A 24,011-nucleotide genomic window follows, 5' to 3' on the forward strand; every position below is an offset into this window, starting at 1 on the left:
TTATATTGTTACAGGGTAGGATTTAATTTTGCTTTCTTAAAAATGCCTTTTCTCTGGTCTTAGGAGAAAAGGGAAGTAGTTTCATGAGCCAATGAACAATAGTGATGAAGACTGCAATCTTGCGTGACAGCGTTAGGAAACGGGGGGCCCCACGGCAACAGGTCAGCAGTCACTCAGGGATGTACCACAGGCCGAGGTGATTTCTGTCTTCATTAACATAATAGCTTAGGAATAAAGAGTGAGGAGCCCAAGAAAAGGCACCGAGTCTCTACAGAGCTTGATGTGATGCCCGAGTTGATGTGAGCAGGTGCTGAGTCCTCAGGCAGAGTTCAGGATGAAGCAGGTGGAGCCCTGAAGCACAGCGCACTCCTCAGGCAGGAGCAGTCATTTCATGACCAAAAGGAAGTCCCATCAGGACAGAGTTTAGGAGGTGACCTGAGCTGTGGTTAAGGTGGATCCAGTTTCCTTTTCTTCATGTCCTGATTCTTCCTAGAGGAATCACAGTCGCCTGTGGAGAAGGAAACTGTTCAGACAGCTGCAGTGACTTTAAAATCAGGAGTAAACTAACAGCTGATGCAATCCAGAAGTCATTAGCTAACAGTCCTACTGGACCTACTTTAAACCACAAAAGCCCAAGAATGAAAACTGTTAGGACAGATCCCTCCTTTAACACGAGACCAAGCTACAGGAGAAATCGTGATGGGTCTGCGTTTAACCACAGCTGTTAAATACAGCTGAAGAGTTAGCCCTCAGGTCGGGACCCCAGGGGAACTTCTGGCTTTTAAACTAGTAGTCCTCCACGTTCTTAAACTGCTGCCCCTCTGACAGGAGTCCACCAGACTTCTTAAAATGGAATGTCATTCTGCTTTTGACTCAGTGAATCACACACACCTAGGCTCCGCTTGGTGTTTGCTCCTAGAACACTCGGCTACCTGTGGTGTGTTGGTTAAGGCTGGGAGTTTGGAGGTGCCAGGGTCCAGACTGTGCCTGTGGATTCTGGTGGCAAAGGCTTGGTGGGATCCTGTTCTGGGTCTCCATGTGGTTCTTTAGGACCGAGATGGCAGGGGTCTGCGGTGGTTCTGGTTTCAACAAGGGCCTGAGCACGCTGTCCTCTGCATCCAAAGCCATGTCCCACATTTCAAGACTGTCTGCAAGGGAAAATGTAACAGACAAGAGAAAAGAGCAGGTCACGAGAAGGTTCTGTGTGGTGAGAGCCCCGTCCTGTGGAAGGACACCAGGCCTCTCCAAGGTGCAGCAGAGGAGCTGCACATGTGCGAGCAGTCAACCCAGCATCGGGCCACTCGCATCCCTTGGTACAGAACCAACAGAAGTGAAGATCCCTGTGCCTCTTCTGAGGTGTATGTGTGACGACCAGTGACTCACAGGCACCTGGCGTGTGTACTGACTGGGCCTTAGGTCACGCCTCTAGCTCCGCTTACCTGGGAGCAGGTCTCTCTGGGTGAGTGGCTCTGGAGGTGAGTGGGTCCTGGGGAGGCTGGGCTTGGCAGCAGGCACCGGTGGCGGCTGCGCTGCAGAGAGAGGGGCAGGCTGAGCTCCCGTCGTCATCGGGGGGCTGGGCAGCCTCAGGGGTGCGTGCAGAGCTGCCTGGTTACACCCCGCAGAGCCAGCATTGAGCTCGGGGCCCTGCGTCCAGTCCCACCTACTCATCTGTATAGACTAGGGCTGAAAACACCATATTCTTCTCATCAACCTAGAGAAAAAACTGAAAAGTCTGGGTTGGAAGCTAGAGACCAGAATAATTCTAAGAACAGCCCCAGCACAATCCATTGTGGGCTTTTCCCTTCATTAATTTCAGCTGGCCAGTGCTGAGGGGAGTTTTAAAGAACTAAACAGAAACCAAGGCCTCAGAACCGTAATAATTTTTAAGGAGAAGCTGGGAAAAATCCATTTTGTCTTTGTTTATAGTCTCTGGAAAAGACTTCAAAACTACTACTCCCAGTGAATCTGGACTCGGAAAAAAACGCGAGCTCATGGAGAAAGAACTGCCAGAAGCCCCATCACCTGCACACCCAACTTTCTGCCTCACAAGGAGCTCATGTCTGTGTGGCCAGAGTAACTGAGGCCCGAAGCAGCTCTGGCACCGGAGAGGTCCGGCTCTGGAGACGTCAGGGGCTGTTTTCTTCACCCACGGGGAAACGTGGGGCAGGACCCGGCGCTTGAAAGCCCTGGCCCCATGTGTGCCGAGCCCTGGTCTGAACCGAACCTGCCGCTCCAGGCAGAGGTGCCCCCAGCCTCTCACCCTGGTCGGTCCTTCCGGCGGGCAGAGCAGAGGTGGCGGCCCGCTGCTGTCTCTCCATCTGTTCGCGGAACTGCTGCTGCAGCTGCTTCTGCCGGAGCTTCCGCTGGAGCGTGGCTTCGCTCTCTGCGGTACCAGGGGCCAGGCTTCTGCAACAGGAGACCAGTGAGGTGTAGGGGAGGGTTCCGAGTTACCTGGTCAACAGCACACAGTTCCCAAGGGGGCTCAGGGACCCACGTGCTGCTGAGAAGGTGCAAGTGGGGGGAGGAGCAGAGAGGGCAGGCGGCCATACCTGGAGCTGCTCTCCTTGTCCCCCTGCGTCATAGCGTGGGGGCCAGCTGAGTGGCTCAGTCTGCAAGGTGAGGTCACCTCCTGGGCTTTAGGGGGTTCCAGAGTCACATTCTGTTGGCAACTGCTATATCTGGCTTGTTCAACAGATGGTTCAAAGTCTTGTCTCTTTGCGTTACTTAAATCCACTTCAAGAGGCGGCTAATAAGGAGAGAGAATAATTTCCTTCAGTTGCTCTTGCCCTTTCCTTGAACACATTCCACAGTTCACTGCCCTCATTCCTTCGAGGTCCTGAGAAGCTGAGACAGAGGATCCACAAGTGCAAGTAACTTCAACTCTATGTGGAGTAAAACAGTTGCATTTTCCACCTGTGCCATTTTGTGTTAACAGAGTTTTCACTTCAGTTTTTATTTAGGGCAAAATGCTCTGTAAAATCTAACTTCAATCTTTACTTGGCAACTGTGCCTGACACACTTTCCTATGGAAATGATCATGCATCATCAGTCACACTACAGAAACCCAGAGCCTGTGCTCCACAAGCAAAGCCTCACTCAGTAATGCGAGGCTCACAGAATAGCGGAGTATCAGGTTGAGACGACTACGTTTGGGTAAAGATAACCTAAAAATGAAAATTACACTGTGAAATTTCTTATCTACATTGGGAAGTCAGTCAGTCAAAAAGAAATGAGCTTCTGCAGGGAGTTCCCTGGTTCCAGGCTTTCATGCCAAAGGCCCAGGTTCAATCCCTGGTCAGGGAACTGAGCCCCCACATGCTGCTGCCAAAAAAAAGGAAACTTGAGGGGAAATGAGCTTACGCTAGGAAACTTGAGGATGGTATGCTCAGTGAAACAGGCCAGGAACAAAGATGGCTCCACTGACAAGAGGCACCAAGGGGAGCGAGAAGCAGAGACAAGGCAGAGGGTGCCGGGCTGTGTGGAGAGGGAGCTGGGGTCACCGTACAGTGGGTAGAACTTGTTTTGTAACAGCAAAGAGTTACAGACAGTTACAGACTGTAAAATGCTAACACTTTACAGTTAGCAAAGTGTTTTGTACAACTGAACTGCACCCTTAAAATGTCTGAGAAGGTAAATTTTATGTATATTTTACCACCACAAAAAAAAATTGAAAATGAGCACTGAAAAAAATTTTAAGACAAAGCTAAATGCTGTTGAATATACAGAATAATTGGAACTCACATACTTGCTATGTGCCATACTGGACAACTGGAAGTAGAACCTACTAAAACCAAGCATATGCCCAACCCTCTGAGCTTCGCTAATAATTTCCACAGTAAATGCGTGTGTGCACACCCAGGCATGCTCAAGAATGCTAACAGCAGCCCTATTCAACCAAAAGCTACGAAAATCTCCAGCGTCTATTAAGTCAGAATGGGAAAACCAAGTGTAGACTCATGTCACAGAAGATGCCGCTACATTCAACACAAATGAATCACACACGTGGAATGACAGCCAGACACAGAACAGTTCATAATGTGAGTCCCAAAAGCAAAGAACAATCAGAACTAGCCCGTGGTGAGCGTGGTCTCCTCAGCAGTGATGGGGGCGGGGGGAGCACCCGGAGACTCCGGGAAGCGGTGATACTCGACCTGACTCGCGTGCTGGCTACGTGGGTGTGTGTGCCTTAAAATTCATCCAGCTGAACATTTATCACGTGCCCATTGTCTACATAGCTATGTTGTACTTTTTAACACTTTTTATAAAGCACACACCATACAATTCCATTTATATAAAGTTTAAAAGCAGGAATAAACCTGACTAAAAGACTGAAAAAAAAAAAAGTTGCTTTAAAAAGAAAGTCAGCCTTCCCTGGTGGTTCAGTAAACTATGAACTATTGCAATGCAGGGGACCCGGGTTCAATCCCTGGTCCAGGAAGACCCCACATGCTGAGCCTGTGCTCCACAAGAGAAGCTACCAGTGAGAAGCCTGTGCACAAAAAGCACAGGTACTGACACAGCAACGAAGCTACAGCACGGCCAAAAGTTTAAAAAAAAACAGTGCGTGGAGTGGGGGGAGCAGAAGATTTCTAGAGAATGGTTATGTCCGGTTTCCCTAATCTGAGGTGTAGACAGCTGTGTTCACTTCCAAAAATTCACCAGGCTGTACCATTATGACTTTCACAGCTGTGTATATATTGTACTTCATTTTAAAAAAAGTGAAAAAATACAGTCAGGTCCACAAAATGGCTGCCTAGGAGGCTCCAGGCCCTCCCTCCCAGTGACACCAAGGTATCCGTAAACAGACGGAACTCCCCTGTAGGAGCTGCAGTGACCAGCTAAGAGGTGCCAACACTCAGGCCACCGTGAGACCAAAGCAGAGTCACAGCAGCGGAGGTGGGCTGCTCGGGCACTGGCCGGCAGCGGCCTGGCGCAGGGCAGCAGTGCAGCGGGCTGCCGTCCGTTTCTCCAGGGCCCTCCTGCGCTGGTGGGCGGATTCTTTACCGCCGCACCACTGGGGGCTCCTGTTTGTTTCTTACTATGACTACAAAACAAAACTACAATATCCCTCATGAAAAAGATACAGAAGTCCTAAACAATATTATTAATAGCAAACTGAGTCCAATAATAGATTAAAAAGATTTTAAAAAAGGAAAGAAAGAAACGAAGTTCTGCCAGTTGACACACACCTCTATGAGGGGCAGCACAAGAAAAAGACCCGGAAGTACAGCAGAGGGAGGCTGCCAGGCAGGTGGCAGCTCTGCAGGGGCCCGAGGAACCACAGACACACTCAGCAGGCCACAGGGCCGTTCCCGAGCCCGGCCAGCCCAGGTCACGCTGGACTCCAGACCCCTCTCCAAAGGCGAGTGCAGTCACGTGACATGCACCCACACAAATGGGAATCCAGCCCCTCCAGGCGCAGAGCTGCGGAAGAGGGAGGGCTGGGCCGGTGAGGCTCTGGGTGTCTGGAAGAAATGGCAATGGGCTGGGAGGGCCCTGTGCTCCCATCTCTCAGAGCTCTGCCAAGCACACTCCTCTCCACCGTGGACTCTGCTTCATCGTCCTCGGTGGTAAACAAGCCCACTGGTTCCTGCTAGCTCAAGACAGCGGAAGTGCACGTTCCTGACCCTCTACAGAGCCGGCCGACACGTCCCTTTCCATCACCACATACTCAGACACGAGGGGATCAGTCACCATCCCCACTTCCAACGTACCTGGCGTGGAAGCTTGTTCAGTGACCTCAGATAGTCTTTGTCCAGAATACAGTTTCCAAGTGCATTCCCAAAACTTCTAAGGGTAAAACAGAGTGGAAGCGGGTTGAGAACACAGCAGTGAGCAGGACAGTCGCACGTCCCTGCCCCCGGAGCACAGGGCGTGAGTCAGTCGTTCACAAAGCCGGCTGGTCCTTCCCGCTGTGGAACGCAAGCTCCAGGGCTAAGACCCCTCCCAGGGACCGCTGCGACCCCCAGTGCATAAGCACAGCGCTCAGGGCACAACCTTCACGACTAGACTTCTATACTGAGAAGCTCAGATCCCCTACAGGCTGTGGCACTGCGAATTTTTAAAGCAAGTTGTATCTGTATTTTTTTCTGGTAATTCAATTCTCAAAGGCATCTTTAACCCCCAAAAAGATTAAAATCCTGCTCTGTGTAACTAAGTTAATTGTGTTGCACACACATAACAAAGAACTATGCAGGTGCGTTACAGACAACGAGGAAGCAACCTGTGGGCTCATGTGGAGGGCAGGGGTGGGGAAGGCAAAGTCCAGCACAAAACAGGCTCCTACCTCGTATTCCCCAAAGAGGGCCTTGGAGTAAGGATGCAGAAGGGAAAGACAGCAGGAAACGAGCCGTCTGGGGCTAAGGGTGAGGCGGGGGCGGGGCCGGGGACAGGTCTGAAAGCAGCCGGCGCCTGCCTACCTCAGCGCCCGCTTCAGCCCATCTGTTACTGCCTCCTTCCTGGCCTTTTCCAAGGACAAGGCTTTTGACTTGAGGCCCTCGCTGACACCGTAGCCCACATCTTCATGATACGAGCCATCCTGGGGGCAGAAAAGGTGTTCAGGCCCCACCGTGAGGGGTTAGAGCCCATCCCTCACAGCTCTCGTCATCAAGCAGCCACGCTCAGACTGGGCGACAGTCCGGCCGGGGCCGCCTCCTGGACTAGATCTGGACCCACAGGTGCCAGGGCTCAGTGTCAAGACAGTTCTCTCTCTCTCTCTCTTTACATAAGAAGGCACGTGTCTAAGCCAGCCCAGGTCTTACTAAGGTGCACTACCGCACAGGAGGAAAGCCTGTGGGGACGGACAGACTGGGATAGACATATACACACTGCTGTACTTAAAATAACCAACAAGGCCATACTGTACAGCACAGGGAGCTCAGCACAACATTCTGTAATAACCTAAATGGGGCAGCAATTGGAAAAAGAACGATGCATGTATAACTGAGTCCCCTCTGCTCTACACCTGAAATTGACAACATTATTGGTCAACTATACTCCAATATGAAAAAGTTAAAAAAAGAAAAACCTTGGGGATACCAGGAAAAAGGGAAATTTGAAATATTATATATAACTGATTCTAATGACTGGCTAGCAAACCCTCTCACAAGTCAGGTGGGATATGCTTCTCGGCTTCCACCAAAAGCAAAGGCAGCCTGGTCAACTTGTCAGCTGACAGCCGAGTGTAATTGTCAGCTGACAGCCGAGTGTAACTCCTGATGATAGCACTGCGATTCTGAAATACAACTCAGAAACAGTCAAAGAGATGAACAGCACTATAATGAAACTCTTTCCAGTCCCAGCGAATGGGAATAAGGATTTCAATTTGTGTGTGTGTGCGCTCAGTCACGTCCAACTCTTTGTGACCCCATGGACCATAGCCCACCAGGCTCCTCTGTCCCTGGGACTTCCCAGGCAAGGATACTGGAGTGGGTTGCCATTTCCTTCTCCATGAGATCCTCCCGACCCAGGGATCGAACCTGTGTCTCTTGCATCTCCTGCATTGCGGGCGGGTTTCTTTACCACTGCGCCACCCGGGAAGCCCAAGGTTTTCAGTACTATTTACAAAAATAAGTCAGAGCAGAATTAATTCTAAATGTTTAGGAATAAGTAATATTAACTATAGATATATTAACAATAGAAAAAAACGCTTCATCCATCTTGTCAAGAAATGCATTTTCCATAAAATTTTATATTATGATGTAGTTTTGCTGTCTCTTCAAAATAAACACAATTGACTCTACTGTGTGTTAATAACACCTGTAATATTAATAGTAACTCAATCCAGAAGAAATGTTTTAATAGAGAGCCTTAAGATCACTGGAAATTTACTCCCCCCTCCAAATTTTTACACATACACAAACATACACAGGCAGAGAAGTATAATAGTTATTAATAAAAGATGTTCAATCATATAATATAAGCCAGTAGGGGACTTCCCTGGTGGTGTGGTGGGTAAGAATCCGCCTGCCAATGCAGGGGACACGGGTTTGATTCCTGGTCCCGGAAGATGCCATGTGCCATGGAGCAACTAACCTGCTCGCCCGAGCCAGAGCCTGAGCCCACAGCCCCACTGCTGAGCCTGTGCTCCACGAGAGAAGCCACTTCGGTGAGAAGCCCAGGTGCTGTAACCCAGAGTAGCCCTGCTCACCGCAACCAGAGAAAAGCCCTTGCAAAGCAATGAAGACCCAATGCAGCCAAAAATAAACAAAGCATCACTTTGCATTATTTTAAAAAAAAAGCCGGTGGAGAAATGGGATGGAAATATGTATTCAAGAAGAAACAATGTTAAATTTCTGATGACTAAAGAGTAACTTGCTCAAATAAAAAGTAGCTTGTATACATATTTTTAAAAATAGATGACAGTATGTCATCTTCTATGGTATTAATATATAGAATCCATTGGTACATTTTAAAAAGATGTAGCAGATTTATTTTAGAATGTAGAATTTTACAATATGCCAAAAAATGCACCCTTGCAACTGTTTGTCTATGTGGTGAAAATAGTCACTTAAAAATGTGCAGGAGAACAAGCTCCTCAAAATTCTCTCGGGCGCCTGAGTAAGGCCGAGTGAATGCACAGCCCACTCTGGCCCAGAGCCTCCGCGCCCGCTCTCTCTCCCGCCGCACATCTCCTCCGTCACCCTCACCTTCAGCTGGACTCGCACAAACGCACAGACGCCCACGTAGAACTTGCCATTGTTAAGGTCAACAAAATCTAGGGTGGGAAAGACAGCCAGGTGAGGGCGTGCTGACCTGCCTCACCCGTGCTCCTCCTGCCGGGACGGAGCACGCCCCCCCGGCCCTCACCCGCGGCGCGTCCGGCGGGAGGCGGCAATGCCAGGAGGGCGTGCTCACCCACGTTCTGCTGTGTGATGGAGTGCGCCCAGCCGTTGTAGCCAAACATTTCATTGGCCAGATTAATGACCCTGTGACCCTCGATGTAACACACCTGGGAAAAATAAAGAAGACAAAACACCTTGTTAAAATTCCTCGCCGTCCAACAGTCAGCATCACGGGCCCCCACTTTTCAGGCAGAAAATTTGCCTACCTTCTGGCCTCCTCCAGCCATGCGGCTACTGATGTACTCTGGGCCCAGCCTTTGCCTCAGGGCGTTCTGGATAGCCTGGTGTTCTTCCACTGTGTACTGGTACTGGAACCAGAAAGGGGAAACTGAACTGACATTTCTGCCAATCCTACGCTCAGACGTACTGAGGATCCCATGAGCTGCTGTTCATGTGGGTTGTCTATCAATACAAGGAATTAAAACTTCACAGGCACACATTCCAGTAACTAGCAGAGCAATGACATCGGCACACGCTATGCAGTCTCTGGAAAACTCCACCCTCACTCATGAAAGAATGAGGGTGAAAAAGGCAGAGTACTTTAGTAGTATTATGAAAATAACTTTGATTTCACAGGCTCTGGAAGGTCCTATGGACCCCAGGGTCACTGGACCACATTGGGAGAACCACTGCCTCAGACGTGACTACCATGTTACCACAACTCTCTCCAACCACAACCAAGAGACTAAGACTTCCCGTCTCAGAATCTCTCATGACCTTTATGTAGACGTGAAAGAGGAGAAAACAGGGCGGGAAGCCTTGCTTCCGTGTGCCCTCCAATTCAACCGTTTCCCGTCCTGCACACGGAGAACTGCACCGCTCTGTGATGAGATTTTCGACGCCTTGGTAGTTCGCCCCTGGCCCCATTCAAGTGGAACGATACACACAGATCTCTGCTAAGACAGACAGAATGTGGGTGGACAAAGCAAGAATCCCCCTTATATGCAAAGAGTATCTCCATAAACCCCAGAAACTTTGGATGCCTCCAAAAAGAGAGATCCAAGTGCCATGGGGACAGGAGTGACAGCAAACACTGAGACTTTTCACACAGAGTCTGCTCCACTTGGAATGTTACAGCATATGAAAATGCAACCTATTCAAAAACAATTTACATCTAAATGTAGCCCCCAGCACTGCTGAAGCTCCAATACACTCTCAGAGCTCAACAGAGATGCCCAAATGAAGTCTCTAGATGAAAATAACAGCTTACATGTATATAATGGTGCTGTACACACTGCTTCCCCAGACCGTCTTGGTTTTCACTTACCTCATACCTTCCAGGGAGGAGGACACACTCACCTGACCGAAGCATAACACGGGGCTGCCACCGGCAGGCCGGCTGTCATGGCCTCCAAGGACTGCTTCCTCAGTCCCGGACATGCTGGTTCAGGTTGACTCTAAATAAACAGAAGAGCAAAACAGAGGTCTGAAAGAAGGCTAATGGTGAAAAGCAAGTCTCTGCTACAATCAGATGAAGTCACGTTCTCCACGGGCCTTAAACACAGGCCAGGGGCGCAGCTCCTCAGTGCCTGGCTGTCGCTGAATAGGCCTCTGAACCCCTCAGGGGCTGCTTCTACCTTTCTGCTGAGTTCTGCCAGCGTGGCGCTGCTACTAAAGGTGATTTTTGCAGTAAGAATGTGGTATATGTTATAATTACAATGTTTGCAATAGAAAAAATCAAAACTACAAAAGCACGCTAGGGAAGAGCCAATAACCAGCTTACGATCACCAACTATATGAGCATCGTGACCCTGACCTCTGTGGGGTCAAAGAGGAAACATAAGCCACAGCAGCCGAACTGTCATGGACCATGATGCCATGGAAGGGTCGTGTGGCACAGAAGACCCCGTGTCCACAAAGAACACAGCGCTGAGCACCCATGGTCCCCACAGCTTCTTTATCTCCCGGGACCTTGCTCAGGCCGCACCCTAGACCAACTGACTCAGAAGCCAGCCCACCCAGCGATTCTGACATCAGCTCCAGGCTGAGAGCCAGTGTGTCAGATGGAGCCCACGCTAGTGCGCAGGCTGGCAGTGCACAGCCTTACCTCGGGAGGGCCCCCTGCTACCTGAGGCCCCGCCCTGCCGCACACCCAGCAGATTCCAAGTGGGGCCTCAGCGGACCTGTGCATGAATCTCTGCGTATAAATCCTCAGATTACCTACAGAGCCACAAATCTGTGACCATCAAGTAGTATATGATTCCACACATGGCATTACAGCACAGTGTTTAAGAGCTCACATTCCGAATGCTGACTTCTGGCTCCATCACCCATGAGGTCTTGACCAAGAGAAGTCTCACATAAGCTCTCCAGTGACATTTCATCATCTGGAAGATGGAGATAACAATAGTGCCTACACTTTCTAGGAGTTCTGTGAAGATTTGTGTGAAACTGCATAAAACTGCATCAATGCAACTAGAGATGATCATACTTAAGTGAAGTCAGAAAGAGAAAGACAAACACCACATGATATCACTCACGTGTGGAACTTAAGACACAAACGAACCTATCTATGAAACAGAATCAGGAACAGAGAGAACTGACAGGTAGTTGCCAAGGCGGGGGTGGGGCGGAGAGTGGGAGGCTGGCGTTAGCAGGTGTAAGATTTTCCACAGACTGGATAACAACAGGCCCTACTGTACGGCACAGGGAACTATGTCCAACACCCTATGATAAACCATAAGGAAAAGGATACTTTAAAAGTGTATATATATGTATCAGTGAATCACCGCGCAGTACAGCAGTAATTCACACAACACTAAATCCACTACACTTCAGTTTTTAAAACCTGCCTTAGAAGGTGCCTGGCACATATGAAGTATTAAATAAACGGTAACTATTGCTGAATGCTTGTTAATTTCTTTATGTACATTATGAAAATGCAGAAAACTAAATGATCATAAAACGTTACCTTTCAGCTAAGAAATGATAAATTTATTTATAATCTTGCACTAAAAAGAGTGGCCTAGTCAATAATTAGTGTCTAAAATTGTTAAAAAACAGTGCAGTGAGAATATTATCAGAATGTAACGATAAATGCCAGAGAAGACACTTAAAAGGATGAAGCATCCCTGAGGAGTGGTGCCGGTGTGAACAACAGTGCAGCAAGGCTCGTCTTTTTAAAGATAAAAATTTCAGTGTTATTTCCTTTTCAAATACATACATGTATTACTTAAACAAAAATTTAAAAAGCAGGGGTCAGCAAACTTTTTCCATAAAGGGTCAGGAATAAACGTGTTAGGTGTGACAGGTTCTACAGTCTCTGTCACTGCTTCACTTTGACACTGCAGCATGACAGCAGCCCTTGTTGGGTCATGGTGGAGAGTTCTGACAAAACGTGGTCCGCAGGAGAAGGGAATGGCAAACCACTCCAGTATTCTTGCCTTGAGAACCCCATGAACACTATGCAATGGCAAAAAGATATGAAACTGAAAGTTGAGCTTCCCAAGTCAGTAGTGTCCAATATGCTACTGGGAAGAGCAAAGACAAAGCTCCAGAAAGAATGAAGACATTGAGCCAAAATGGAAAGGACGCCCAGTTGTGGATGTGTCTGGTGATGAAAGTAAAATCTGATGCGGTAAAGAACAAGATTGCATGGGAACCTGGAATGTTAGGTCCTTAAATCAAGGTAAACTGGATGTGGTCAAACGAGATGCTAAGAGTGAACATCGACATTTTAGGAATTAGTGAACTAACATGGACGAGAATGGGAGAATTTAATTCAGCTGACCATCAGCAAGAATCCCTTAGAAGAAATGGAGCAGCCCTCAGTGTCAACCAGAGTCCGAAATGCAGTACCTGGGTGCAATCTCAAAAGCGACAGAATGATTTTGGTTTGTTTCCAAGGCAAAACAACTCAACATCACAGTAATCCAGGTCTATGTCCGAACCACTAATGCCAAAGAAGCTGAAGTTGAACAGTTCTATGAAGACCTACAAGACCTTCTAGAACTAACACCAAAAAGAAGATGCCCTTTTCATCACAGGGGACTGGAATGTAAAGTAGGAAGTCAAGAGATACCTGGAGTAACAGGCAAGTTTGGCTTTGGAGTACAAAATGAAGCAGGGTATTTCCTCTACAGAGGAAAACAGTACAATGGGAAACACTAGAAATCTCTCCAAGAAAATTAGAGATTCCAAGGGAACATTTCATGCAAAGATGGGCACAATAAAGGACAGAAACTGCAAGGATCTAATAGAAGCAGAAGAGATTGAGAAGAGGTGGCAAGGAGACACAGAAAAACTGTATAAAAAGTGTCTTAATGACCCAGATAACCATGATGGTGTGATCACTCACCTAGAGCCAGACATCCTGGAGTGCGAAGTCAAGTGAGCCTCAGGAAGCATAACTGTGAACAAAGCTAATGGAGGTGATGGAATTCTAGCTGAGCTATTTCAAATCCTAAAAGATAATGCTGTGAAAGTGCTGCACTCAATATGCCAACAAACTTGGAAAACTTGGCAGTGGCCACAGGACTGGAAAAGGTCAGTTTTCATTCCAATCCCAAAGAAAGGCGGTGCCAAAGAATGTTCAAACTACTGCACAACTGCACTCATTTCACAAGCTAGCAAGGTAATGCTCAAAATTCTCCAAGCTAGGCTTCAACAATATGCGAACCGAGAACTTCCACATGTACAAGCTGGATTTAGAAAATGCAGAGGAACCAGAGATCAAATTGCTAACATCCACTGGATCATAGAAAAAGCAAGGAAATTCCAGAAAAACATCTACTTCTGCTTCATTGACTACACTAAAGCCTTTACTATGTGGACCACAACAAACTGTGGAAAATTCTTCAAGAGATGGGGATACCTGATCACCTTACCTGCCTCCTGAGAAACCTCAAGTCAAGAAACAACAGTTAGAACCGGACATGGAACAACATACTGGTTCAAAATTTGGGAAAGGAGTACATCAAGGCTGTGTATTGTCACCCTGCTTATTTAACTTATATGCAGAGTACATCAGGTGAAATGCTGGGCTGGATGACTCACAAGCTGGAATCAAGATTCCTGGGACAAATATCAACAACCTCAGATATGGAGATGATACCACTCTAATGGCAGAAAGTGAAGAGGAACTAAAGAGCTTCTTGATGAAGGTGAAAGAGGAGAGTGAAAAAGCTGACTTAAAACTCAACATTCCCTGGAGAAGGAAATGGCAACCTACTCCAGTATTCTTGCCTGGAAACTTTCCATGGACAGAGGAGCCTGGTGAGCTACTACAGTCCCTGGGGTCGCAAGAGTCAGACATAACTTAGCAACTAAACCACTATAAAAAAATGATCAGTGCTGCCATAAGCTGGGGCAGGAGGCACAACAGGGCAAACGGGGAGTAACTGCTATTGGACACAGGGTTACTTTTCAGGGTGATGAAAATGTTCTAAAACCGATGATGGTGATAGTTCACAAGTGTGCAAATATAAAAGCTATTGAATTATATACTTAAAGTGGGTGAATTGTATGGGTGAACGTCAATAAAGCTATTAAAAAAAACAACACTCAACATTCAAAAAACAAATCATGGCATCCAGTCCCATCACTTCATGGCAAACAGATGGGGCAACAGTGGAAACAGTGACAGACTTGATTTTCCTGGGCTCCAAAATCACTAGGACAGTGACTGCAGCCATGAAGTTAAAAGACGCTTGCTCCTTGGAAGGAAAGCTATGAAAACCTAGACAGCATATTAAAAAGGAGAGGCATCACTTTGCCAACAAAGGTCCATATAATCAAAGCTATGGTTTTTCCAGTAGTCATATATGGATGTGAGAATTGAATCATAAAGAAGGCTGAGCAATGAAGAACTGATGCTTTCGAACTGTGGCACTGGAGACGACCTTTGAGAGTCCCTTGGACTGCAAGAAGATCCAACCAGTCAGGAAGGAAATCAGTCCTGAATATTCATTGGAAGGCCTGATGCTGAAGCTACAGTACTTTGGACACTTGATGTGAAGAGCTGACTCATTGGAAAAGACCCTGATGCTGGGAAAGATTGAAGGCAGGAGGAGAAGGGGATGACAGAGGATGAGATGGTTGGATGGCATCATTGACTAAATGGACATGAGTCTGAGCAAGCTCCGGGAGATGAAGGACAGGGAATGGTGCGCTGCAGAGCATGGGGTTGCAGAGTCGGACATGACTTAGTGAGTGAACAAAAAGCCACTGCTGCTGCTGCTGCTAAGTCACTTCAGTCATGTCCGACTCTGTGCGACCCCATAGACGGCAGCCCACAGGCTCTCCCGTCCCTGGGATTCTCCAGGCAAGAACACTGGAGTGGGTTGCCATTTCCTTCTCCAATGCATGAAAGTGAAAAGTGAAAGTGAAGTGGCTCAGTTGTGCCTGACTCTTAGCGACCCCATGGGCTGCAGCGCACCAGGTTCCTCCGTCCATGGGATTTTCCAGGCAAGAGTACTGGAGCGGGGTGCCACTGCCTTCTCCCAAAAAGCCACTAACAATATGCAAATGAATGAGTGTGGTTGTGTCCCAATAAAACTTTATTACACAAATGAACTTCTTTACAAAACAGAAACAGATTCACATCACAGACTTTTAGAACAAACATATGGTTGGGGTGGAAGGGTAGAGGAAAGGGATAGATTGGGAGTGACATGTACTCGCTGCTACACTGATAGGTATCTATTAAAACAGAAAACCAACAAGGACCAGTTACTGTACAGCACAGGGAATGTTACTCAAAATTCTGTAATAACCTAAATGGTACAGAATTTGAAAAAGAACAAATACATGTATATGTATAACTGAATCTCTTTGCTGTCCACCTAAAACTAACACAATATTGTAAATCAACTATGCTCTAATATAAAAATTTAAAAAAACAATGAAAACCAAAAAGAAAGAAACAAAAACGTAACTACAGAAGGGGTGGCAGCTGCGGCCTGCAGGTCAGCAACCATCCCCAGTGGTAAAGCAAAGTATGAGGGTCAGAGTCCAACGTGGGTCAGGACTGAGCTCCAAGGACTTAAACAGGACACTTCCTTAACCTCTCTGGGCCCCAATTTTCTCATCTGCAAAAGGGAACATTAATAAGACCACTCTCAAAAATGTACCCTATTAAATGATGTGGCAATAACAGCATAATCATGATCCTACCAGACTTTTTTGCGGAAACTGCTAGGATGATGATTCAAACAAAATGCAAAGGATCTAAACTAACCAAATCAAATTTGAAAACCAAAGAAGTTGCTGACCTACACTGCATGACTTTAAGACTTACTATAATTAAAACACTGTGGGGATGGTGGGGAGCTTCCCTATTAGCTCAGTGGTAAAGAATCTGCCTGCCAATACAGGAGACACGGGTTTGATCCCTGATCTGGGAAGATCCCACATGCCATACAGTAACTAAGCCTGTGGCCCCCAACTATTGAGCCTGTGCTGCAGAGCCTGGGAGCCCCAACTACTGAAGTCCACATGCGCTAGCCTGTGCTCCCCAACAAGAGAAGCTACCACAGCGAGAAGCCTGCGCACCGAAACAGAGAGCCCCACTCACAACTAGAGACAGGCGGGGCAGCAGCGAAGACCAGCACAGTCAAAAGCAGCTAACAATGTGAAACACAAAACAAAACAGCAAAAAGCAGCGGTGAGGACGAAACACTGGAGCAGAAAAAGGGTCCAGAAATCAGCCACCACCTGAATCCCAACAGAGGCTCCAGTGCAGCACAATGGCATTTTCAACACGTGACGCTGGAACAACTGGAGATCTGTACGGGAAGAACATTTAATATTTTTCACAAAATAATTTTTACATCATTCACAAAAACTGGAGATGGATTTTAGCCTAGACATAAAAGCTAAAACTAAAACTTCTACAGGAAAATACAGAAGTATATCTTCACAACCTGGAGGTAGCCAAGATTTCTTACTTATGACCTAGAAACCCATAATTATTAAAGGAAAAAAAAAGACAAATATGACTACATCAAAATGTAAAACTCTACTTATCAAAACAACTCTTAAGAAAATGAAGGGGCAACTGCAAAGACTGATATCCAGGATATAAAAAGGACATATAAAGAACCCCTACAACTCAAAAATAAAAAGACAATTAACCCAGTTTTAAATGGGCAAAAGATTTGTGCAGGCACTTCACAAAGGAAGATATAAAATGTCAATAAACACGGGAGAAAGTGCTCAGCATTGTTCGGAATCGAGGACTAAAATTAAAACCAACCATGATGACACACCACTTTCCACCCACTAGAATGGCTAAAAATAAAGGCTGACAACACCAAAAGTTGGCAAGGATGTGAAGCAGCCAGAACACTCATGCACCGCTGACGGCTGTAAACACAGGGTACTCTTCACGGAAGAAGAACGGCTTGAAGATGAAGCCAAGCATCCCAGGGGGCAGAGCAGCAGCGACAAAGGACTGGTTCCAGCCCTTGAACCCCAGTGGTTCTTTACAAACCCTGGACATCAGTGCTTTGTCAAACAGGTGTCAGAGCCTGTTCATTTGTAGAGTTACCTTAAATGAGAAGTTTTCACTTTCGATGTTATCCAAACTATTCTTTTTTTAAGAGGTTGTTGCTTTCTGAGTCTAACCTTTGCACCATTCCAGATTATGAAGCTATTTTTTTAATGTTTTCTTCTAGACGCTTTGTGGTTTTATAATTTTGCAAACAAATCTGATAACTTCTTTAGAAATTAAACATGAATTTTCCACATGACCCAAGAATTGTCTTCTGATAGGTATTTTCCCAAAGAAATAAAAACATATGACAAAAAAAAAAAAAAAGGCTCTGGGGGCTGGTAGGTAAGAGCCTGAACTAGGTACAGTGGTTGTAAGCAAGAAATTGATGAACTCAAGTGATATTAAGAAGAAAAAGAGTACATCGAGGCTGTATACTGTCACTCTCCTTATTTAACGTATATGCAGAGTACATCATGAGAAATGCCAGGCTGGATGACGCACAAGCTGGAATCAAGATTGCCAGGAGAAATATCAACAACCTCAGATATGCAAATGACACCACCCTTATGTCAGAAAGCAAAGAGGAACTAAGAGCCTCTTGATGAAAGTGAGAGAGGGGAGTAAAAAAGCTGGCTTAGAACTCAACATTCAAAAAACAAAGATCATAGCATTGGGTCCCATCACTACATGGCAGACAGATGGGGAAACAATGGAAACAGTGACAAGACTTTATTTTCTTGGGCTCCAACATCACTGCAGATGGTGACTGCAACCATGAAATTAAAAGATGTTTGCTCCTTGGAAGAAAAGCTATGACCAACCTAGACAGCATATTAAAAAGGAGAGACATTACTTTGCCAACAAAGGTCTGTCTAGTCAAAGCTATGATTTTTCTAGTAGTCATGTATGGATGTGAGAGTTGGACTATAAAGAAAACTGAGTGCCGAAGAATTGATGCTTTTGAACTGTGGTGTTGGAGAAGACCCTTGAGAGTCCCTTGGACTGCAAGGAGATCAAATCAGTCAATCCTAAAGGAAATCAATCTTGAATATTCATTGGAAGGACTGATGCTGAAGCTGAAACTCCAATACTTTGGCCACCTGATGTGAAGAACTGACTCAGTGGAAAAGACCCTGATACTGGGGAAGATTGAAGGCAGGAAGAGAAGGGGACAACAGAGCACTGGATGGTTGGATGGCATCACTGACTCGATGGACATGAGTTTGAGCAAGCTCCAGGAGCTGGTGATAAGACAGGGAAGCCTGGCGTGCTGCAGTCTGGGGGGTCGCAAAGAGTCAGACTGAGTGACTGAACTGAGAAGATAAGTAAGATTGCCCCCAATGCCTTTATTCTTATCTATTTCCTTCTCACCTAAAAGCACTTCTAATTAGTGGTGGAGGGCAGAAGGAAGGTGGGAAGGAGACATGCCACATAAGGATGGCTTTCTCTTTTGTCTGGGCTTCCCACGTGGCTCAGTGGTGAAGACTCCACCTACCAATGCAGGAGACGCAGAGACTCAGGTTCGATCCCTGGGCCGGAAAGATCCCGGAGGAAGGAAATGACAACCCACTCCAGTATTCCTGCCTGCGAAATCCCATGGACAGAGAAGCCTGGCAGGCTACAGTGCATGGAGTCACAAAGAGTCAGACACGACTGAGTGACTGAGCCCACTCTCTTGTCTGACCTCTTCTCATCTTTATTAAAGACAAGACAGGGCATTACTGAAACAGAGCAGGGCCCTATGGTCCTTGCTCCCCACCATGTCCTCTGCCTGACTTTTGTCTATGGAAAACTTTAATCAAAAACTAAGTTTAATCAGAAAAGTGAAAAATGAGGAAACAAAGGAAAACAGTAAAAGGAGACTAAATAATAATAATGTAGTCCTTAAGCACAAAGAGCTTTATAGTTCTTTTTCAAGGGCTATAGATATTATTCTGAGCCATATCCTACAAGCTGTCTTACAGATACTAAAACACCGGGTAGAGAAGTTACCTACATGATGACCAGACTGTACCCAGGACATGCGCTGCCACAATCCTGAGAACTGACCGCAAAGAAATGGGAACAAGTGGATCCTGGAATTGTACCCAAAACAGTCAAGATGGTGCTGGTCAGACCACTGATGAACGACTGAAGACGACTGTCAGAGCGGACTGTGCTGTTTCTACATGTAGACCCCCCAACAACTCTGTCTATAAAAGCTCTCACCCCCTGCTTGTGTGCCGGGGGCAGGGAGGATGGCCTTCAGACAGATGTCCTCCACTGCCCGGCACAGTTGCCGGCATCTGAAATAAAGCAAGCTTTCCACCAAACCTGGCCTGTTTACTGACCTTTTGAGTGATGAGCAGCCGAACCCCACCTTCCACACCCTTTCAGTTAACAGATTTTGGTGCAAATTCAGGGCTGGCTCCTGTGCTTTCACAGCACCGGGCTCTCCTGGGTCTTCCAGAGGAGAGCTGTGGCCATGATGCTGTATCCACCTGTCCGTGGTGAATGAGCCCAAGTAGGGCATTTGGGGGATATTCAGCAGCTGCCAAAACCTTTTGCTTTGAGGATCCTCCCTCTGCTCAGCACTGGCTGCCAATGTACACTTTTCCTTGGTGGAATAAAAACTTACATTTGGGACAAGATGATGAGCCCTAAGACCAGGGAAGTCCACCGGTGTGCACACAGGCAAACTTCCTATTTGTGAGTGCTAGTAACTCAGACGGAAAAGCATCTGCCTGCAATGCAGGAGACCTGGGTTCGATCCCTGGGTCGGGAAGATCCTCTGGAGAAGAAAATGGCAACCCACTCCAGTATTTCTTGCCTGGAGAATCCCATGGACAGAGGAGTCTGGTGGACTACGGTCCATGGGGCTGCAGAGTTGGACACGACTGAGCAACTAACACGCACAGTGCTACGTGGGTGTTCTTGACGTTCTGGGGAAGTGTTTGTTTGTGACTCCGTACTGGTCACCCTTGAAGAGGGTTTATGACAGATCTGTCAATTGGTGTGTGAGCGTGTATTCCATCTGTGTGACTGGTATTCTTGTTGCCTTATGTAAAATGGAAATTCAGGTTCAATTCATTAAGAAAAATTTTAGCTGGAAAATTATGACTAAAGAAAGATGATTTTTTTTTTTGGACCATGTATGGCAACAGAATTCTTTAGACTCCAGAGAAGAGAGGTTAAAATGGAACTCTTAAAATTCAAAAAAAGCCAGTTCTCTTTACATATACAGTTAGGAAAAGCTGGCTTGATAAAATGCTTTTTTTCAGACCCTGAGGAAACAAAAATAAGCCTAGGGAAAAATTTGAGATTAACACTTATCATGTCCCTGAAATACAAACATAGTCCATGTTGCTTGGAACTCCAGCCTTGGATTAACTGTGAAACTTCAAGCCAAGAAAAAAAAAAAGGAAAAAAACCTTTTAAAATTGAGTATGTAAATTTGGCTATTCTATTATCCATAAACTGGTAAGATTAACTGCAATGCCTAATTCATAAAATGTAAAAAGATAAAACAGTGAGATCTCTGTTTGGATGTTTGCATGTCTCAGTATGTGTTTTTGTCTTTGGATGATATTGCTGAGGTTAATTTGTAAAGAAGCTCTACTTAATTGGTTTAAAAAAATATAAGTGCTTACAAATCAAACAAATCTAAATTTACCTACTTTTGTCTTCTTATAAAACCAAGAGGAAAACTAAAGATGTTTGGGTTTATTAAACATACATGTACTATTAAAAAAATTATGCTATTAAAAGTGTATGTTTTTTGATGTTATGGAGTATGTTCCTACATTTGCCAATCAGAAAATGCTGGTATAACATTTCAATTACCTGTTTCTTGGTTTTGTTATGGTTTCCAGGGTTAAAAACTGTGATGTGTAAAAATAATAAGGAAAGCATTCGGTATGTAAAAACAAGTAAGACAACGTGTTGTTGGCAAAAAAAAGGCATACAAAAATATTTTTATTGAAAAAAATGATGGTAATAATTTTGTCCTACAGCTGTTTCTCAATGGGGAAAATATAGGACAAATTTATTCAAATCCAAAAAATGATAAAAAGTTTATTAAAAATTTTTTTGAAAAAAATTTACGTTGTAAGATTAAGATTAGACTAAATATAATTAGGTATATAAATTTTGCTATTAACAGTAAACTAAATACAAGACTTACCTTTCCTTTTCTTCCCCTCTGTTAAAAAAGCAAAGTTCTCCTGGAATACTGATCTGATTTTGGTTAACAGACACTCAATAGAAAGTAATTGCTTTGTTTCTAATGATACTTTCGACACTAATGTTCAGGATGGAAAAACTGTCTAGTAATGTTGTCACAAAATCACTGCAGATGGTGACCACAGCCATGAAATTAAAAGCTGCCTGCTCCTTGGAAGAAAAGTTATGACCAACCAAGACAGCTTATTAAAAAGGAGAGACATTACTTTGCCAACAAAGGTCTGTCTAGTCAAAGCTATGGTTTTTCCAGTAGTCACATATGGATGTGAGAGTTGGACTATAAAGAAAGCTGAGCACCAAAGAATGGATGCTTTTGAGCTGTGGTGTTGGAGAAGACCCTTGAGAGTCCCTTGGACTGCAAGGAGATCCAACCAGTCCATCCTAAAGGAAATCAGTCCTGAATATTCATTGGAAGGACTGATGTAGAAGCTGAAACTCCAATACTTTGTCCACCTGAGGCAAAGAACTGACTCATTTGAAAAGACCTTGATGCTGGGAAAGATTGAAGGCAGGAGGAGAAGGGGACGACAGAGGATAAGATGGTTGGATGGCGTCACGGACTCAATGGACATGAGTTTGAGTAAACTCCAGGAGTTGGTGATGGACAGGGAATCCTGGCGAGCTGCAGTCCAAGGGGTCACAAAGAGTCGGACACGACTGAGTGACTGAACTGAACGTTGTCACAGGGTATAACTACTCATGATGTGTAGGACTGCTGGCTTTAAGTTTAATGCTTAAAGGGGTTGGGGGATTGCCCCCCACCCATGTCCTCTGCTTGCTTTTTGTCTGTGGAAAATTCCAAAGAATGAGTTTAATCAGAAAAGTGAAAAATGTGGAAACAAAGGAAAACAGTTGAAGGAGACTAAATAATAACGTAGTCATGAAGCGTAGTCAAGGACCTTTAGTTTTTTCTCAAGGACTATAGGTAATACCTTGAACCGTATCCTATGAGCTGTCTTACAGATACTAAAACAACAGGTGGAGAAGTTAACTACTTGATGGCCATAACTACTTTATGGCCAGACTGAACCCAGGACTTAAGCTGCCACAATTCTGAGAACTAACTGCAAAGAAATGGGAAGAAGTGCACCCCAGAACTGAAGATTAATTGTGCCTAAAACCACCAAGATGATGCTAGGAAGACCAGTGAGGACCAATCTGAAGATGACTAAGAGATGACTGTGCTGTTTCTGCATGTAGCCCGCACCGCTCCCCCTCCAGCTCTAGCTATAAAAGCTCTCATCCCTTGCTTGTGGGGACAGAGGGTGCAGAGTCAGTCTTTGGACAGATGTCCACCACACTTCCCCTCAGTTGCCAGCATCTGAAACAAAGCAAACTTTCCTTTCCAGCAACCTGGCCTGTTTATTGGCTTTTGAATGGTGAGCAGATGGACCTCCTGTCACACACACCGTTCCGGTAGTGTTATCATGAATGAACCACTTTTCAAAGCTTAAAACTTTAGTTTGTAAACATGGGGGAGCAGTGGAAATTCTAAGTTGAGAATTATACAATATTTTCACCTGGAAACGTTCCTTGTCATCAGTGAATAACTGCAGGAGAGCACAGTTGGAGTCTACATTACAACAGTCAGCAGAGGAAAACGACAGAGGCTCAACCTAAGTGACAGCCACAGATGACAAGCATGATGGATTCTGTATGTGCGTCACTGAGGCAGAGCTGACCAAGCTCAGTAATCAGTGAAGTGCTGACTATGAGGATAAAGACCAACAAGACTAGATACCAAAATTCTTTCTTTTATTTTCACTTATGTACATGCTGCTCGCATGCTTGTAAAACTTTTCTTAAATTTAGCAAGAGTAGAAAAACCATTATTTAAGAAGAAAAAAGATATCAAAATGTCCTCTCTTCCTTGAAACCTGACACACCTCACTACACTCTGAACAGAATGAATCCTAAATTCCCACAGCATTTAGACAGACATCACAGCACATGGGTTTCCAAGGTAGCTCAGCAATAAAGAACTGGCCTGCCAATGCAGGAGACGCAAGACACATGGGTTCCATCCCTGGGTCAGCAAGATCCCCTGGAGGAGGAAATAGCACCCCACTCCAGTATCCCTGTCTGGAGAATCCCATGGACAGGCGGCCTGGCGGGCCACAAAGAGTCAAACACGACTGCACGCAGCACAGGTAACACTATAATCCACGCTACTGCTGAGAACACAGGGGCCATATACTAACTACTGACTGGATCTCTAGGACTTAGCACAGTCCCTACCCTACTTGTAGAATAAAGAGAATGGTAGCTTTATTTTAGCTCTTCTCCACTTCAAAACTGCCAGGGCTTTATTAAAAATGAATACCATGAGTGGAAAAATGTTAGAAGCCACAGAAATTGAATAAATATCCCCACAGAGCTTTCTGAGTAATTAAACTGATCACAGAGTCCACTCTCACTGTTGGTGGTGATCTGTTCCACAGGTAATCTGAGCACTGACTGACCCTAGACCCAGCCACTGCTCCTGCAGAAGCACGGTTAGGTATCCGCCAGTG

General features: G+C 45.7%; 1 protein-coding gene across 8 annotated transcripts in view; it reads right to left on the minus strand.

Annotated features, from left to right (window-relative positions):
• The window catches only part of RAD52 (RAD52 homolog, DNA repair protein), a 25,773-nt gene continuing 1,762 nt past the window's right edge, over positions 1-24,011 (minus strand). For 2 of the 8 annotated variants that reach the window (XM_070788690.1, XM_070788692.1), the window contains exons 2-12: positions 10,143-10,240; positions 9,050-9,151; positions 8,809-8,950; positions 8,649-8,716; positions 6,420-6,538; positions 5,715-5,790; positions 2,550-2,746; positions 2,261-2,406; positions 1,440-1,529; positions 933-1,148; positions 1-508 (exon numbers count right to left, since the gene is read on the minus strand). In XM_070788690.1, coding sequence (XP_070644791.1) covers positions 447-508; positions 933-1,148; positions 1,440-1,529; positions 2,261-2,406; positions 2,550-2,746; positions 5,715-5,790; positions 6,420-6,538; positions 8,649-8,716; positions 8,809-8,950; positions 9,050-9,151; positions 10,143-10,223 — 1,299 coding nt within the window. In that variant the 5' untranslated portion in view covers positions 10,224-10,240 and the 3' untranslated portion in view covers positions 1-446. Of the gene's footprint in view, positions 509-891; positions 1,149-1,439; positions 1,530-2,260; positions 2,407-2,549; positions 2,747-5,714; positions 5,791-6,419; positions 6,539-8,648; positions 8,717-8,754; positions 8,951-9,049; positions 9,152-10,142; positions 10,241-16,496; positions 16,568-24,011 lie in introns of those variants that run through there. The other 6 variants (XM_070788691.1, XM_070788693.1, XM_019961727.2 and 3 more) reach the window with 6 other exon arrangements.

Source organism: Bos indicus, chromosome 5 (assembly GCF_029378745.1).
Source record: "Bos indicus isolate NIAB-ARS_2022 breed Sahiwal x Tharparkar chromosome 5, NIAB-ARS_B.indTharparkar_mat_pri_1.0, whole genome shotgun sequence".
NCBI classification, from domain to species: Eukaryota; Metazoa; Chordata; class Mammalia; order Artiodactyla; family Bovidae; genus Bos; species Bos indicus.